The 18,510-nt window shown below is 43.4% G+C and overlaps 2 protein-coding genes across 2 annotated transcripts; one reads left to right on the forward strand and one right to left on the reverse strand.

The window, feature by feature from the left end:
- LOC6494685 lies at window positions 1–11,187 on the reverse strand. The gene is made up of 8 exons (XM_001959824.4): window positions 10,452–11,187; window positions 8,538–8,787; window positions 3,418–3,663; window positions 1,324–3,316; window positions 1,165–1,263; window positions 848–1,097; window positions 697–785; window positions 1–640 (listed from the first exon to the last, which is right to left on the reverse strand). The coding sequence occupies exons 2-8, from the start codon at window positions 8,701–8,703 to the stop codon at window positions 427–429; spliced, it is 3,057 nt and encodes a 1,018-aa protein (XP_001959860.1). The 5' UTR covers window positions 8,704–8,787; window positions 10,452–11,187; the 3' UTR covers window positions 1–426.
- A 604-nt stretch (window positions 11,188–11,791) lies between these two features.
- On the forward strand, window positions 11,792–13,081 carry LOC6495922 (trichohyalin). Its single transcript, XM_001959825.4, has 4 exons — window positions 11,792–12,102; window positions 12,158–12,460; window positions 12,515–12,737; window positions 12,802–13,081. Exons 1-4 carry the CDS (start codon window positions 11,807–11,809, stop codon window positions 12,958–12,960), a joined length of 981 nt encoding a protein of 326 aa, XP_001959861.2. The 5' UTR covers window positions 11,792–11,806; the 3' UTR covers window positions 12,961–13,081.
- Window positions 13,082–18,510: the final 5,429 nt, after the last annotated feature.

The following is an 18,510-nucleotide window of genomic DNA, read 5'->3' on the forward strand; positions in this document are numbered from 1 at the left end:
TGTTTTTTAATCATTTTATTTGGATTTAATACAATTGGTCCAACGCAGATTATAATTTAAAATATTCTACAAATTGATGATTGTTTGGCGCAGCTCACATACTGATCATCATCTCTCTGAATACAACACAGATTCTCTTGTCGAGAGTCGGGATTCGATTAGATAATACATATATCTGAGCTGGAGGCGAGTAGTTAACAATTGGTAAATCATATATTATTGGTTATGCAATGTTCAACATCTAGGCACAAAAATATTGCTTCTCAATTGGATAGGAAGGTTATTGCATATATAATGGAGTGTTGAGAGTGGAATCCCACCACAAATCTGGCCCGGGCCACTCGATAGTTATAAAAACAAAATAATAGTAATACATATGTCTGCGCTTTGCTGATTAGGAATCATTGTTCGAAGGGTTTGAAATATTTATGTGGGAGTCGCCCTCTTGGTGGGGGAATTGCTTAGCATGGCGGCCTCTTTGGCCCGGTCGTGCTCGTCCTGGAAGAAGATCTTCGTGATGACTACGTCTCCGGTGCTCAGAGTTTGCGTTTCAGCGTCTATTAGCTTCACTACCCGCTTGTCAGTCGTTCGCAGGATGGGCGTCACGCTGCGCTCGCCCTGGCAATTGCAGTTCTTAATGCTGTAATTGCAAATAATTTGTAATAAATATTTCCAATTCAGCCGCCAATTACTTACTTTCTTGATTTCTCACGTATAATTTGCAGATTCTCGGTGGTTGCAATACTAGACCCCAATTGCTCTTGCATAGAATTTGTAGCTATAATCTGTTTAAACAAACATTATGAGATTTATGACAATGAATGGGTTCTGCAAACTTATCACTTACTTGTTCACATGGCAGCGAAGTGGCTGTCGTCAGAATGGCCTCCAGTTTGTCGATGCGCGCAATACGATCCATTGACTTGTTCTGGAGAATCTCCTCCAGCATTTGCATGGACTCCGTCAGACTGGGTGGCTCCGAGCTAAAGCGTGGCGAAAAGGTGCCCGATAGCGAGTTGTCCGATGGCACCGAGTCCAAGCTTGGGAACATGTCATTTTCATTGCCTTCCTGCTCGTCCTCCGAATCACTTTGGTCTCTAAAAAAGTAAAATAGAATAGTAAGAATTGGAATTTATAGAAAGTATAATCAATTTTTTAACTTACTTGCTGGGATTGCCAGCTGACTCCATTTTCTCCAGCTTTTTGGCCACCTTGTAGTAGCCCTTGAGGCGCTCCTTTTCGTCCTCCGTCAAGTCCATGTACCTGTGGGTCAGTTTCAATGTTAATTCTTGAAGTTCAAAAAGCCCAAGCTTTAAAACCCACCTCAGAAGACGAATCTCCCTGTTCGAGAGCACAATACTCTTGCTGGTCTGGGCCAGCTTCTGCTTGAGATCGGATACTTCGGTGCTAACCTTGCGCTGCTTCTTACGGATCTTCACCTCGTTGGGCTTGATCTGCATGAGTATCTGCTCGGTGCACAGCTCAGAGAAGAGTACCTTGTTCTCCGGCTTGATTTGCCGCGCCAGATTGCCAAAGAGTTGATCGTGAATGAGAACCAGGACATCCCCGGCCGCGTACAGCATCATTTCCCGGGTAAGTGGCCGCTTGGCCCAGAACTTTTGATCCCGGCGATAGATCTGCTTCAGTTGATCCTTAATGGGGTTACAGGGGGCGTTGTATTGCTCGCACAGCGAGTTGAGCGAAATGTATTTGGCCTTGTAGACCTGCTTGCCACTCTCCTGGTACTGCAGGATGGCATGGGCCGCCTGTGTGTCGAACACGTTGCGCAGCAGAATGCCGAACTGCAGATACAGATTGGCCGCATCGTTGCGGCAGTCGTGAATGACCTTGATCACCTGCTCGTGCTCCAGCACGGTCTTCAGGCCACCGTCCGTTATCATGGCCGGGCAGGATTGCACATCGAAGAGGAACGCCTCGCCCCGAGTGGTTCCGATTTCGATCAACGTGATCTCGCCCTTGAGGCCCAAGTTGATGCCCTCGCAGTCTAGGGAGACCACAATATTTTCATTTTTGGCCGCGTACTTTAGTATGGCATCGGTGACGAACACCGACTGCTTGACATTCGCTATCACCGTGGTGTTCTGCAGCACCTTAATCTTCCAGGTGTCGCCTACAAAGTAGCTGTGACTAGGTGAGTTGTTTAGGTTGGCGTTGTTTTGATTCGCACTACTGGAATTCGAATTGGTGGTGGTGGTAGCTGCGTTGGCAGAGCTACTATTGGCATTCTGGTTGTTGGTTTGGTTGGAGCATGAATTGGCAATGGAATGCACGGGGCTGGCATGCGGGGAGCCCGACCCACCGCCCTGCAGGTTGGCCAGAGATTGCTTGTCCTTCTCCAGGTTCTCGGCCAGCGTCCGAATCACCAAAGTGTTGATGCGCTGCTTAAGAGTCTGGTTATTGCTATTGAGCCTCTGTTCCGACGGGTTCTGGGATTGCTGCTGCACTTGCTGTTGCTGCTGCTGTTGCTGTTGCTGCGTCTGCTGCTGCTGTGGCATTGAAGCATTATTTATGGGCCCGTAGCAACTACTCGCACTGGGATAGTTGTTCTCGCACAAATTCTCCAGCTTCAGCTCCGACATGGGCACATAGCTGTCGAAGCCAGAGTTCGGCTCCGACTTGGGCTGGCCATAGCCCTGGTTCTGGCCACCCATCACATTCGAAACGGGCGCATTGAGCTTGAAGTTCGGCGAAGCTATGCTATTGTTGTTGATGATGCCATTGCCGCCTCCGCCTCCATTTCCATTGCTATTGTTGTTCGCGTGGCCATTACTCCGCAGAGCCGGGGAGTGCAGTCTCTGTTGCACGGCACTGACCGGAGTCCCTCCATCCTGCTTCCTCCCATTGCTACCATTATTGTTGTTGTTGAGAGCATAGAACTGCTCTCGCGTCTGGGCCTGGGCCTGCTGGATGTGGGCGTCGCTGAGCTTCGGCTTCTGGAGCAGCGTGACTAGATTGGCCTGTATGTGGAAGCAGTCGGAGAAGAGCTTCAGGAAGGAGCTCAAATCACACGGCGTCTTGAACATGCGCAGCCACTGATCCTGCGGAAAGTTGGTGGTCAGCAGATGGAACAACTGGTCCACCAGCAGCGGCCCCTTGACCTCGATGCACTGGGCGAAGAAGTCCAGCATCTGCTGAGTGCCCCTTGTATCGATGTTCGACTGGGGCAGATGGAGTCTGTCCCGCGCCGGCAGATCCGTCATGTTCTCGCATCCCACCAGCATCACATAGTCGTCCACCACCTTGAAGGTGTCCGTGTGCTTCATCAGAAAGTCCGTAAACTCCTTAATGTGTTGGCCTAAAGAGAAGTTATATAATTATTAAAAGATAACGACATTAGAGCTCTTATCACACTGAGAAGCAGCTGCGCCGAGTGCTGTGACCTTTGAACCCACTCACCTGATATGTGACGCACTTGGGGCGACGCCTGCGACCGATGGCCGAGCAGGCTGCGAACGGGCACCTCGGCCGCCGCTCCGTACTGCAGCATCTTGTTCTTGAAGTAGTCTTTAGCCTCTTGGATGTAGTCCCGCTTGCCGCCGCCGCCGCCCTCCTCCGCATTGGTGTGCTGGTAGGCGTTCACCTGCACATAGTCCCCGTCGACCAGAAATATTGATGGGTATTGGGCGAGAAATTTCTTCAGACCTGTCAGATGGCAAAGGAGAAGATGTCAATTATAATTAGATGGGACCAAGACCATTAGCGGCTGGCGCCGTTTGGCTTAAGAGTGAGTTGGGTAATGCACTACTACCACCACTATTGCAGTGGAACTTAATTAATTTCCCCTTTGTCTGGCTGTGCTTTCAATGTGTCAACTCTGAAATCGCCCCAAGACACTCCACTCACTCACTCGTAACTCACTCTGAGTGAGTAAGTAATCATTGTAGTTTACTTATTCAACTCTCAACTCTAGATTGAGATTGTGAGAATTGTGAAAAGTTGGTTATCAGCGAGTAACATGTGCCTGGATTCCCATAATTAACAACATTGTCTAAATCGCATAACCAGCGTACAGGGCATGAATATATCAGCATTTTGAATAATATTGTGTGTGTAGTGTGGTCTGGTCTGGTACACATGTTGTTGATTTGGCTTTTGTAAAGTTGCTAAAACTTTCTGGCTGCAGAGTTGGCAGGCAAGGACCACCAAGGATTGTAAGAGGGAGCACTTTAAAAAAAAACATTCATAATGTTTATGAGGAAAGAGTTGAAGTTTTCTATTCTACAATTGTTCTCAGTGGAGATCCAACCGAATGAAAAGTGAATGCACTCAAGCCGTGCAAAGCGAGTGAACCATTTATTTGATAAATCAGGTCATAGTTGCTGCTGGCTGTCGGTAGTTGTCGGCCCAAAACGGGACACCCCACCCATCCATAGCCATCCATAGCCATACTCCATCGGATTCAGCCCACCCTCGCCATCAATGGGTAGGAATGCGATGAGTACTAGACTCCATATGTCTCATTGTATCACTCTGTAGTAGTACTGCCCCCCACTCTACTGCTCAGCCATTGTTTGGGTAATATGACGTGACACGACAAACGCGCTGCGACGGATGGATCACAGATTCTGTTCACTGGAGCTGCTGAGCATAGGATTGCGTGTCACTGAGGTGGGTGGACTGAGCTATCCAGCTTGATAATGCCATAATGTCTGGCATAAATTAATTCAATTGCATTTGACATAACTCAACTTTAGAGCGGAGAGTGGTGGAGTTGTGATTAATCGAATCGGAGGGCTGAATGATGCAAGCCATTGTCTACGGATTTTCCAACTCAATCTCCAAGTAATCTCCCAATCCCCAAGCCCTGCTGCCAAATGAGCCACAAAACTGACAAATGTATTGGCTAGAAAGTGAAATAAAAATAGGGTCTTCCGTTTGGGAAATCCTTTCGAGGCGTAATTCAATTTTATGTCTTACTTAGAGAAATTGAAATTTAGAAGAGGCCAGGCGCCAGTGGCAGCCGCAAATCGAAGTTCATAACATTACAATATTAATATTTATCGGAGTCGCAGACCAAAAACCTGAATATCTAATGCCACAATATACATATCTATAGATGGGCGGTGGAGGTATCTCTGTGTGTGTCAAAATATTGTGCCAAGCACTCGGCGAGCCAATATTTGTCTGTGTGCTTAGCCGCATTTCTTGGCAAACAAACATTTTTTGGCTACACCCTCTTCCGTCCTCCCTCCCAGCCGCCTTTGACTTGCTTTCAGTGGAGCAGGTGTTGCCGGGTAAGGGTGGTTAGTGGATGGTGACTTGGTGCTACCACATTTTACGGCTCGACCCACTTGGACACAAATTTTTCTGTTTCTTCCGTTTTTTTTTTTTTGCGCCAAATGCTGTGGCAATTTTCAAATGTACCGACACCGAGGACACTTGCCATAAATTTATGTATATTTATGCTTCTTGGCTTATTGAAGAAAACGAATCGAAATGTGAGTACGCGAGTACTATACAGGTGAGGTATGGGCCCCCATCTCGGGTGAAAGGGTTATGTCTGGTCATAAACTTAAGATTTTATAGCTCCCATAAGGAGGATATTGGTGGGTGGTGTCGGCTGAAGAAATTTCATTTCCCTTCCCGGATCGACTTCATTATAGACTCATTAGTTCCATGTCCCTCTCCACTCCCAGCCAGTCTGTCAAAGAGTTCTCAATCAATTAGAGCCAAATGGCAGGCAGTTCACAAATAATGGCCAAAACAAAATGTTCCTCCTTTTGCAATTAATGTCAGCTGTTGTTTGAATGTCGAAAATCAATGCGACCAAGCACTGAGATAAATGCTTTCTTTTTCCCCTAAAGAGTAAGTGGAAAGTGTGTCATTAAGTCTCCATTAAAAGTCTAAAGTTATGTCAATAAAATAAAATAAAAACAATTAATATTAGAGCCATTTTATGACCCATATTTCTTGGTATTTCTCTTTATGTATTAGTCACCGATTTGGCTGAAAGGAAAAGTTAACTAAAACATAAAAACAACCTTGGCTGCACATACGCAATGCCTTGGGAAATGAGGGATGAGAGGATGTTGCCTCTTGGCAGGAGGTTAAGGGGCACAGTGGCACGGCTGTTCGGCTGGCAGGCGTTAAAGGATTTTCCCTCCAACCCTCCTGCTACTCTGCTGCCGTCGACATAAAATCGTTAAATTTACGACAAATGCCAGAAGAAATTGAAATGCGGGGCAAGAAAGAGTGACAGATCGATCAGCTAATCATATACATCCGTAGTGCGTACATCCGAGTATTTATGCGATTGGCTTTGACAATTTTTGCCAATCAGTTGGCAATGTTGTTTCTCTGTTGCTTGCCCGCCAATCGATTACGCAAAGCTCACAAAAACAGTCGCATAAGGCTTGGCTTGGCCTGTTTTGGTTTCTTTTCTGCCATTTAGTGAGTGTGCGAGTGTGTGGTGTGTGTGTGCAATTATTCAAAGTCGCCAACGGGCTTAAAATGGCAAACCAAATGGTCGTGTTTGTGAAACCCAACTTGTGGTAGTGCTGTTGGCAATTTAATTAGCCGATAAACGAGGGCACAGCGAGGGAACTGCGTTTAAATTTCTCCCCGAAACTACAAAATAACTTTTGACGTTAATTTAGTAAAAAAATGTTTCCCTCAATGGTCTAGAACCCTCATCAATCGCTTGGGAATATGCATGAACACTCCACTCTCTCTACACACCTCCATTTATTATTGAAGCAACAAATGGATATGGAGTCTAGAGTCTCTGGTCTCTAGTCTCTGGAATAACATGCTATTTTATTGAAATTCAATTGAACATTTTTGTCACGTAATCGACGCTTTTCTATTACAAAGTTTCCGCCCCCACTCCAGGCCCCAGGCCAGGCCTAAAACCCATCTAATGGGCGACAACGATGGGTTTATTGTGTCAGGAGGAGGTCTTTTGGGGGAGGAGGATACCATTGGCAAGGGTATAGAAGCCACCCCGGCGGCTTTAACGGTTTATAAGTTGAGCAAACAACACGTTGACAAAAATTGAAGCAGCATAAAATATGCTTATAGGATTTTAGGTCAGCCCATGAGAGTGCCATAAAGTGGGTGGCATCTAGGGAGGGGGACTGACCACTGAACTTCCACTTCCAATCACCCTTTTCATGTGGAGACTCGACAGATAATCTAACCGGGTATATCGGAAGAAGCCTTTCTATTTATAAGCCAAACCTTGACATTTCCCATTAATTTCCTCCATAGTCTGCTATTCCCGACTGTGATTTGCGTGTTTGGCGGATATTCCTGCGACTATTGCGTTCTTGGCAAAAACTTTAACTAACAAATAAACTAACTCTTAAAGCTGTAGACTGTAGGCCCTAAGCGGGACAGTCACGCACATGTGTGTAAAATCAACAAATGCGATAAACATTTTGTCAAACGTTTGTTTTCTTATTGCAATTAGTGCAGTCGCCGAGTGTGAACAGAAAAATAAATAATTGCAATGTGTGTGACTGGTTTCTGAGGAATTTTTATGGGTCAAGAGCAAGCGAACAAGTGAGTTCTTATCTAGAAAGTGTTCTCGCTATAATGTTTCAATTTTTTTTTTCAAACAAAACCATCTGCCAAGCAATCCCCTTGTGGTTGATGACTCTTTAAATGATTTGCTGATGAGGCCCTCCCCAGGGGAGTGATGTAAACAAATGTTTGCCATTTCCTGTACCAGCCCGGTACCCTTTTCATCTTCAGATGGCGTCAAACAGAGAACATCAAACAAATGTCTTCACATATGTATCTCCGGCAAAGGGAAAGTGCAATGCACCTTCCCATCTCCAACTCCCAACTTCCAACTTCCAACTTCAAGCGCTAAGTGGTACCTATTTTTAAAAACCGAAAGTTTCTGGTTGTGGCTATTTTTAAATGGTTAGAGTAAACTATAAATTTTGATAAATAATGCGGCATTTAGTTCTTCGTGTAGCGAGTGGTACAACACGTGCTTTGTAGAGAGAGAGTCTCAAGTTTTCTTGTAAAATAATACATATCTGCTCTACATATTGGTCTGAAGGGAAGGGAAGCACTATCGATTGCAGCTCAACGTCTGCAATGAAATGCTATAGACCCTTGGCATGTTTTTGTGGTTTTTGGCGCAGCCTCCGATGGAGATGGAAATGGATGCCTCCCTCCGGCAGTGGCAATGGCAATGACATGTGCACTTGGACGTCGGGCGTCGGGATGTCGGGATGTCGGGATGTCGGGGGCACCACTCGAAGGCAACAACACACAAACAGAGAAAAACACAAGGGGAAAACACAATCATCGGCTATGACAAACATCGACCCGCAGGTGCACAAATATGTTCGCATAACCGAACAAGAGTCCACTATTGCTTTTCACCGCACACACGTTTCAAGTTTCCCAGGCTTAAATGAGAGGTGATTGGATTGGAATCATATTTTTTTCAGACCAGTTTGTCAGGATGGTTAGTGGTCTGAAAAATATTAAATCTTATCGCCATTTTCTTAAACAAATAAATAATAAAAATAATATGATATAATACTATTATCTCTTACCCGACTGACTGCCACCGGCTATTTGGCGCATCTCCTTGGTGAACTCCTTGTTCCCGAACTGGCAGGAGAGATCGTGGACGGTGCGCGGCTCGCCCTTGTCCAGCAGCCTCTCCAGGAAGAAGAGCAGCGTCATGTTGCGTGCCATCTCGTACTCCATGGACTCCATTGTTGCTCCTATTGGGGGTGCACTACTGTGCTATCTCCTCAATTATTAAACCACTCGAAATACGTCACGTTGGCTTGCTTATCTCTGGAAAGTAGGAGACGGAGACGGAGACTGTGAGCATGAGAAGGTAAGACGGGGCGTTTATGGGGAGGGGGATGGGGGAGAGGGAGAAAAGGCCAACACTTATGCAATGCCAACTGGCAAGAAAGCTGGCCAAGAGACAGCGAACTATCCGACTACCAAGACCGCAGACACATATTAGTCAGTTGAGTTTCGTTTCTCTGCTTTTATTTATTTAATACATTTGCACTTTGCCACTTGAGTCCCACTCTCTCTCTATCTCTCACCACAGTCTTTCTCTTTCTCTATTTTAGCCCGACACTTGTTTTATGTTATTGCATTGTTTTTGTTTCTGGCGTGGGCGGTGCAGTTGCAGAGCCATAAACTCGGTTCTCGGCCTCTTGAATAATTGAGAAAGCACGTACGTACGAAGGAGTAAGGCGAGAAGAAGGAGAAGGATATCGGATATCTGCTTATCCCGTATCCGACATATCCTTGCTAGCTGCTGGAGCTCACGACAGCAAATGCGCTGCTCTGCTCTGACTCTGCTATTCCTGCGCTAATAACATAAACACAGGCGAATTCGGTCAGCTGACTGCGGCGAGTTCAGGAGTCTTAAACTGCGGCGAATTGGCATCAGTGTTGCCAGCTGAGATTTTGGGGACTAAGCAGGTGGAGTTGGGGATTATTTGAGATAAATTAGATTACGAAGAGATAAAAATAATAGATAATAATGCAAATTTTTAATGCCTGGGATTAGCTAGTCTATCCTCTAAGCACAATGGGATTTGCTTGGGTATTTCGAATGGAATTCGGTGGGAATCCAACAGCACAAACAATCAAAAGTTGGCATCTCCACCAACCCGGCTATATATAACATGTTTTAATTTGTTTGTTGCTGATGCCGCCGGTTGGCATGCGAATAAAAAAAGAGTGCCAGCGCTGCAGAACAGGTGATTGACACAGAAATGTGAAAAAAAAAAGGAAAATGTTGATGTGCAACGGAAATGGAAAATGCCAGCAGCAGCCAAAGAAACACTTCAACAGAGGTGTGTGCTGGCAACGAAAAACAGATTCTCTATTAATTTCCCTAAACAGAACTTGCTTGCTTGCCACACTCATTATTATCCAACCAGGAAAGTAAGAAAGTCAATAAGAACTTTCAATGCTGTGTCTGTGTTGGTTCTATTGATAAGCAAAAATACCGTTCGTTGACAACAAACATGTATTGGGAACAACAACAACAACATCAAAGCATTCCATTAGTGCCCACGTGTGTGAGAGTGTGAGTGTCCAGGTAGCTTGCCGTGTGTGTGTGTGTCTTCGATTATGCATTAGTATTGGTGGCAAAAACAAGAAACTTCAGACTCTTATTAGACCGACTGTGGGCGAAAGAGATGGCACCACCAAAAGAGACAAGTGCAAGATGATATTCCCGAAGAAAGGTAACAAATCTGCCAACAAAAAAACAACAATAAAGAAAGAAAAACAATAAAAGAAGCCCAGCTAAAGAAAGAAAATAATATCTTGCAGCCGATGTAGAGAAAACACGCAAAAAATGAAAGACACTCTCAAAATATGCAAAGCACAGTGGGCGAAAGACAGACAGAGATGGAGCGAGAGAAATGCTAGCGAAAATGGCGAAGAAAAAAAAAAAAGAGCGGCCGCGAAATGTCAGTTATAATTACCTTTCAGTTAATCACCCTCTCGATCTGTTTTCGTTGTTTATTTAAGTGCACTTTTAATCTATATTTATTTATTATTTATAGTGACACATACGCGATACAGATCCTCGCGTTGGGGATTTCTTCTTGGGGACAACTCAGACCCGTACCCGAATCCGAATCCGATCAGATCTCAGATCTCTTGGACACCTCTCTCTCTTAGACACTTATCTGCACATACAACAACAACAATATCTATTGCTGTCGCCGTCACACTTGCACTCAAGGCTGTCGGTAATTGAATTATGCATTAATTAATTAGCTCGCTTAACATTTTTTCGGCGCAATTAGCCAACACACACACTCTCGCAGAAACTGCGACGAAAGCAGTTAATATTTCGTTTTTATTGCTTTTGTTGTAACACGCACACACACACACACACACAGTGGTCGTCGGGTCAGGTAGACAGGCTCCACAGCTTACAGTGGTGTGGGTGTAAGGCACTCTCAAAACGCTCGGTAAGAAGCTTGTAATAGCCACTTGTTGCACGGCCCGCAGGCACTTTTCAACGGCTAGGTCGCTCTTGTCAATGAAATACCGCCAACTCCGGGCGGACGGCGAGCGAAAACACACGCTGGCGTGCTAGAAACAGACGGTTTTGCTTTTAGTTTTGTACGGCGGAGCGAAGGCAGCGATGATGACAGCGCGAACAAACACAGACGGTGTGACCAGATTCCGACTAGACCTCAAATACCACTTTCCAATAAGAATTCCATCAATTTCTCATTGGAACTGATGCTGTAGCAAGAAAAAGGACATTCATCTAGGACATATCTCTTTGAGAAACATTTCCTCATTTCTAAGGTTTTTTAATGTTTTCAGATGCTGATAACATCTATTTTATTACATATTAACAGCTCGAACATTTCGTTTTTGGTATAAAATTTTTATTAAGTTGCCATTTAGGAAAACATTAGGTATTTAAAACTGTTTTGTTCCTTTCTTACGGTAATTTTTACTTTTAGATACATATTTTATCTATAGATGCATTTTTCAAAAAAGAAATTGCCTAACGCGTTTTGATTTTACAATACCAAAATATTTACATACCGAAAGTTTGGTATTTAGTACCGTTAATAAATGATATGTGTAAAAGGTTCTAAAAATGTTCTAAAATAATTTAAATTTCAATTTAAACCAAAAATAAATAAGCTTTTAATCATAATAAGCAATGTTTTCTTTAAGTATAACTATGTAACTATATTAAAACTTAAAATAAAGTGTTACCATAGAAGCAATTACAGTCTTTTCTTGTTGTTTCTTGGTAACGCGAATTGAAAAATACACTTTTCAGCAACTATTTTAATAAAAAGGAGCCATGGAAGTGACGGAATTTCTAAGCCGTACTGATCGCCGAAACTTGAAATCCCAAATAGATTTCCAAGTGGCGCGAAAAATGCGGGAGTGGTATCAGGAGGTGGATAAGCGGCGCTTCAGCCTTGGCATGCTGCTCCAGACTGAGTCCTTACGGGAGGATGAGGAGATTGCAGAGCTTCTCCAGGCACGGGCCGATGAAGCGGAAAGGAGGCGCCACGAATGGATTGAAATGGAGCGCTTGAAACGAGAGGAAGCCGAAAAAGAGCTGGTTAAAGTAAAAAAACAGCAGAGGGAAATGTAAGAATTTTGTTCAGAATTTGGTATATTTTTCATGAAAATTTCTATCTTCCAGTGAAAACTCAGAAGCCTATCGTCATATGCAAACCAAGGAAATACTTTTGGAAACAAAGCAGGCTCAGCTTTATCAGATAGACGAGAAAAAGGCCCTGAAACGTCGACAGGCCTGTGTGGAGATACTTTGGCAAAGGGTCTGGCAGCGTTTGGACGAAAGTCGAGCCAAACAGGAGCAATACGAGCAGCAGCTCAGAAACATAATCGAGGGGCGATGTCAGGCTCAGAATTTGGACAGAGATCGGGATCAAAAGGCCCAGCTTGCAAAGGAAGTGTTAAACGACCAAAGGGAGTGTGCCACGGCGTAAGTTACGACTAATTATTACAAACTTTTTAATAAAATTATACTTTACTATAGCCTGGAAATTGCGGCCGAAATGGACATTCGAAAGAAAAAGCAAGAACTAAAAAGAAATAATGAGAAAAGGCGAAAACATCTAACTGATTTGCAGGATCAAATAAAACAGAACCTTCAAATCAACGACACAAATATAAAAAATAACATGAAGCAGGACTGCATATGTAATATACTCGAAGATAAACAAATATACGAAGAGCTCATGCAAAAGCATTGCGCCAGAGTAAGCTGAGATCATCTCTACGGACTTTAGTGCCTTTTTAACCCATATATTTCTTTGTTTTCAGGCTCAAAATCGCGATTGGCACCAGCGCTACATGACACACACGGCTCAGGAGCGTGCCATTGAGGCGGAGCGGTCGGAAAAGCGGGAAAGGGAATACCTGGGGACTGGGTGTGTTCTCAGCCAACAGCAGAAGCAACCATATGGCAGAGAGGTCCGATAAACCGCTGAAACAATCAACTTTATAAGCATTACTAACCGCCGATCGATGGCCAACGCACTCTCATGTCACGCCTCATATTTGGATACGATATTGCAAATATATTTATGACTGATATAAATCACACTATGGCTTCGATAAGGAAAAGCGTATCACGCACGGGCGGCATAAAAATCGTGATAATGATGGGCATTCAACGTCGGTGAATGGGAGGGAAGCTGACCAGCCAGTTGGCCGGTGGCCAGCGGGCAAATATGCAAATAAATCCAGTGCAACATGCTGCCACAGTGAAGCTTTTATAAATGGGAATAGTATTTAGGATACTAGTATATAAAATATTCAAAAACTATAGGAATTTAAGAGATTTCAAAAGGTTCTATAAGTACGTTTTCAAAGTAAAGAGTTCAGTGCCTAAAAGTATGCTAGAAAATATTTCGGATTAAAGAACCTGGTTTTTAAAATATTAGATATTTTTTAAATAGCCAGGTTCCTATAGAAGATAGTCCTTTTAAACAAAAATATTCACTTTATGGAAGTTCAACTGTTTCATCGATAAAATCATAAAGTGTGACTTGAGTAGCGACTTTGACAATATTTCTGACACTTGGACAGGACTTGAAACTTGGAGCCACTGCCCCACCCCCTAACCCCCTTTCCAGACCCAACTTCGAGTGGCATTTATAATTGACCGCTTCCGTCGTTTGTTGCTCTTGTCTCCTCAACTGGTTGCCGCTAATTAGAGTTGATCGGTGGCCATGTCGCCGGCAGCAGCTGCTGCAACTGTTGCACGTTGCACGTAGCCAATGGATGCACTCAAAATGTAAATACACTAACCGCTGTGTTTATTCAATTAAAAAAGAGTGCGGGCCAGAGATTTGGCGGGAAGGGGTAAAAAAAACTGAGAAAATTGCAGAACCAGCAGCAATTTTCATTGCAATGTACTTAGCCAAATGGCCAACAACGGGTCATTTAGAAGATGAGTATCTCTCTACGCGGAGTTGATAAGCAATTTCAGGGGGATTAGGCCCATCGAGGTAATCTCCGCTCATCCATTCTCCGCATACATGGTTTGTTTATTTATATTCATTCCTGGTTCATGTTTACTTGTCTAAACAACCATCTCAAGTACTTTGGTAGCCAATTGCCGTACACCGCTGGGAAAAGTGGATTTTAGCAGCAATAAATAAAATCAATATTTAAAAGGAATTAGTTGAAATAGTTCCCTAAAGTGCCCATGAAATATTGAATGCGTATTGAAGGATTTTTTCCAATACTTATATAGAATATTTGCTTGTCCTTTTACTCAGCATTTTATAAGCATGAAGGAATACCAAGATTTTGTTGAAAAGATTCAGTTCAGTGGGTGCTATATTTGAAATTTTACCCCGCAAGAAGCTAATAGTAGATATATTTTCCACATATAAAATTTTTCCAAGGGGTACCCCTTTAAAAATGTGGGGTTTCCAGGTTTGCACCCTTAACCCCCTTGCGATAGCCATATCTCTGCCAATTTATATCCGATCTGGATATAGTTTACATTTTTGTAATCAGCGCTGCAAGCACCTCCATTCCTCATCAAAACCTTTGCTTAAATGTCATTTTGAATTTTTTCAAATTTTTCCACGGGGTACCCGTTTAAAAATGTGGGGTTTCCAGGTTTGCCCCCTTAACCCCCTTGCGATAGCCATATCTCTGCCAATTTATATCCGATCTGGATATAGTTTACATTTTTGTAATCAGCGCTGCAAGCGCCTCCATTCCTCATCAAAACCTTTGCTTAAATGTCATTTTGAATTTTTTCAAAATTTTCCAAGGGGTACCCGTTTAAAAATGTGGGGTTTCCAGATTTGCCCCCTTGACCCCCTTGCGATAGCCATATCTCTGCCAATTTATATCTGATCTGGATATAGTTTACATTTTTGTAATCAGCGCTGCAAGCGCCTCCATTCCTCATCAAAACCTTTGCTTAAATGTCATTTTGCATTTTTTCAAAATTTTCCAAGGGGTACCCCTTTAAAAATGTGGGGTTTCCAGGTTTGCCCCCTTGACCCCCTTGCGATAGCCATATCTCTGCCAATTTATATCTGATCTGGATATAGTTTACATTTTTGTAATCAGCGCTGCAAGCGCCTCCATTCCTCATCAAAACCTTTGCTTAAATGTCATTTTGCATTTTTTCAAATTTTTCCAAGGGGTACCCCTTTAAAAATGTGGGGTTTCCAGGTTTGCCCCCTTGACCCCCTTGCGATAGGCATATCTCTGCCAATTTATATCCGATCTGGATATAGTTTACATTTTTGTAATCAGCGCTGCAAGCACCTCCATTCCTCATCAAAACCTTTGCTTAAATGTCATTTTTGAATTTTTCAAATTTTTCCAAGGGGTACCCCTTTAAAAATGTGGGGTTTCCAGGTTTGCCCCCTTGACCCCCTTGCGATAGCCATATCTCTGCCAATTTATATCCGATCTGGATATAGTTTACATTTTTGTAATCAGCACTGCAAGCACCTCCATTCCTCATCAAAACCTTTGCTTAAATGTCATTTTGAATTTTTTCAAATTTTTCCAAGGGGTACCCCTTTAAAAATGTGGGGTTTCCAGGTTTGCCCCCTTGACCCCCTTGCGATAGGCATATCTCTGCCAATTTATATCCGATCTGGATATAGTTTACATTTTTGTAATCAGCACTGCAAGCACCTCCATTCCTCATCAAAACCTTTGCTTAAATGTCATTTTGAATTTTTTCAAATTTTTCCAAGGGGTACCCCTTTAAAAATGTGGGGTTTCCAGGTTTGCCCCCTTGACCCCATTGCGATAGCCATATCTCTGCCAATTTATATCCGATCTGGATATAGTTTACCTTTTTGTCATCAGCACTGCAAGCACCTCCATTCCCCATCAAAACCTTTGCTTAAATGTCATTTTGAATTTTTTCAAATTTTTCCAAGGGGTACCCCTTTAAAAATGTGGGGTTTCCAGGTTTGCCCCCTTGACCCCCTTGCGATAGGCATATCTCTTCCAATTTATATCCGATCTGGATATAGTTTACATTTTTGTAATCAGCGCTGCAAGCACCTCCATTCCCTATCAAAACCTTTGCTTAAATGTCATTTTGAATTTTTTCAAATTTTTCAAAGGGGTACCCCTTTAAAAATGTGGGGTTTCCAGGTTTGCCCCCTTGACCCCCTTGCGATAGCCATACCTCTGCCAATTTATATCCGATCTGGAAATGGCATGTGATCAGTGCTGCAAGTGCCTCTTTTCCTAATCAAAAACATAACTTAAATGCCATTTTTAATTTTTTAAAATTTTTCCAAGGGGTACCCCTATAAAAAGTGGGTTTTCCCAGTTCCAAGTATTGATATATTAAAATATTTCTTAAATATCGTTCGTGAACATCGTGTGACCACCGATGTAAAACTCGTTTCTTTGACTTGGAACTTAAATAGGCTTTGTAGGAATAGTATTGACATATTGTAACCCACTCCCTGACTGCTAGTGGACTGCCTGTCCAGTTGCATAACACGATCTCATGCATCACGCAGTTGCTACTCGAGCTCCAGCCAAGCCTGAGAAACAGGCGAACCGTAGGAAACCTAGAACCCAGTGCTCAGAGCTCAGAACGTGGAAAAGCCATGCGGCACATTTTCAAAGAGAGGTGTCAAAGTCGGCTCAGAATTGCCTCCTTATCCTCCTCCTGCTGGGATTCCTCACGGCTTGTCAGTCCATCCCCGGCACCGAAAGGGGTGGCTGACTGTGTTATTTATGTGACACTTACAATCGTGACAACATTTGCCAAATGCACCAAGAACCCTGGTTCCTAGACCGGGGGAAAATGCATTCAAATGGAAATATCTCAAGAACAATGCGGCGCAATAGCAGTTAACAGGCATCGGAATAATAAAAAATGTACAAGGAGGAGTTACATGCGGAGGTAACGAGTATTTTCTAATATCCGCATAAATCTGATTCGCCCAACCACTCCCCCTGGCTAGATTTAACTCCGTCCTTATCCGGCCAGGATCTTTGAAAGCGCGCTTGAAGATTTATAGATCTGTTGGAGCATTGGAGCCTTTGGGGCACGAAGCTCGAGTCTAGCTCATTAATAAGCGTTTAGTGCCAACGCTAATTGCCAACGCCCTCAGAAGCGAAAATGGCAAGAAAATATAAGGAGCAAGGAACAATAAATAATAGTTGATGTGGGCGAGCAGGACATGTCGGGCATGCCACAGCCTGGCCCTCCCATTGCGAGGTTGCACACGTTGCACGTACACAGTACCTAGACAATACACACAGCACCCATCGGGAAATCGGGACAAAAGGCTGCGGTCAAGTACTGATTGAAATGCCCACGCCAGCCCACGTCCTGCCACTGCGGGAGGGAGGTACTAGAAGTACTAGCAGTGTACCCCCTTTTTATCCCTATTCGTGCTGTACGTGCTGGACAAATTTAACGCCTAGGTTCCAGGTATGAATTGTGGCCTTTGCCTGCAGGCTGTTTGGAAAAAGAATGTTGCACCAATGCAACGTGCAACTTTAACAAGTGGTGTGTTTATACAGAAGACTGCACTTGATGGTACCCTATAATAAATAAAAGGATCTAGTCTAAAAATGGAACAATTGATAGTGTATTTATTCCTAGAACTGTTTATAATTTCCCTATCAGTTCCTAATCAAGAGGTTCTCTTTATTTTTATTGCAAATTCGTGAATCACCAAGCCATTAGGTATTTATCGTATATTTTTGTGAAAAAGTGTGCCATCATGTAGCTTCATTGGAAACCCTGTAGATATTAGAAAACAATACTTCCCCTTACTTAAACACCTTTGTCATAAAAAAGAGTGATATACGCTCTATTATATCATCATCATTAATAGCTGTCACAAAACCCAGCCAAATCCCAGACTATCCTATGGCTCATCCTTAGAAGGTATCAAGCCGAGTTGGTCCATGTAATAATTTTAAAACAAAATCCAACCTTCGCACCACCCCTTCTCACCGGTCCAAGGGGCGTTTTTACCTTTTTTTCTGTGTTCTTCGGGTGTTGTGGCAATTTTCATGCTTCAAAATGAATTTCGCGCCTGAATTTTCTGGGCAATTTTTATTATGGTCTATGGAGTATCGAAAATTGCCAACCCGCTGGCAATTGTCATAGAGTTCCAAGCCCAAGCACCCCTCTCCCAGTCGCCTTTCTTCAGTTTTTTTTTTGTACATCTGCCCCATTTAGATGGGAATTGAAAACTTTCCCTATAGACATAAACTTGAAGCTATTGACAGACACGCGTAGTCCCCGGAATCACTCCCCACATCTGAATATATATAAAAAAAAAAAATAGACAGCAGATGCGGGCAATTGAAAATTGGGGAAATTGGGGAATCGGATTGGAAGAAATGCAATTATGCGATAAAAGCGAAATAAAAAATTGTGTTAATTGTTGTAAAGACTAGCATACGGAATTCGGGTGGAAACCACTCCACTCCACTGAATGGCGATGTCTTGTTTGTTTTTCAATACTTTACGGCCGCATCAATCTCCACGGCCTGAGTGCTGAT

The sequence above is a fragment of the Drosophila ananassae genome, chromosome 3L, assembly GCF_017639315.1.
Source record: "Drosophila ananassae strain 14024-0371.13 chromosome 3L, ASM1763931v2, whole genome shotgun sequence".
Lineage (NCBI taxonomy): Eukaryota > Metazoa > Arthropoda > Insecta > Diptera > Drosophilidae > Drosophila > Drosophila ananassae.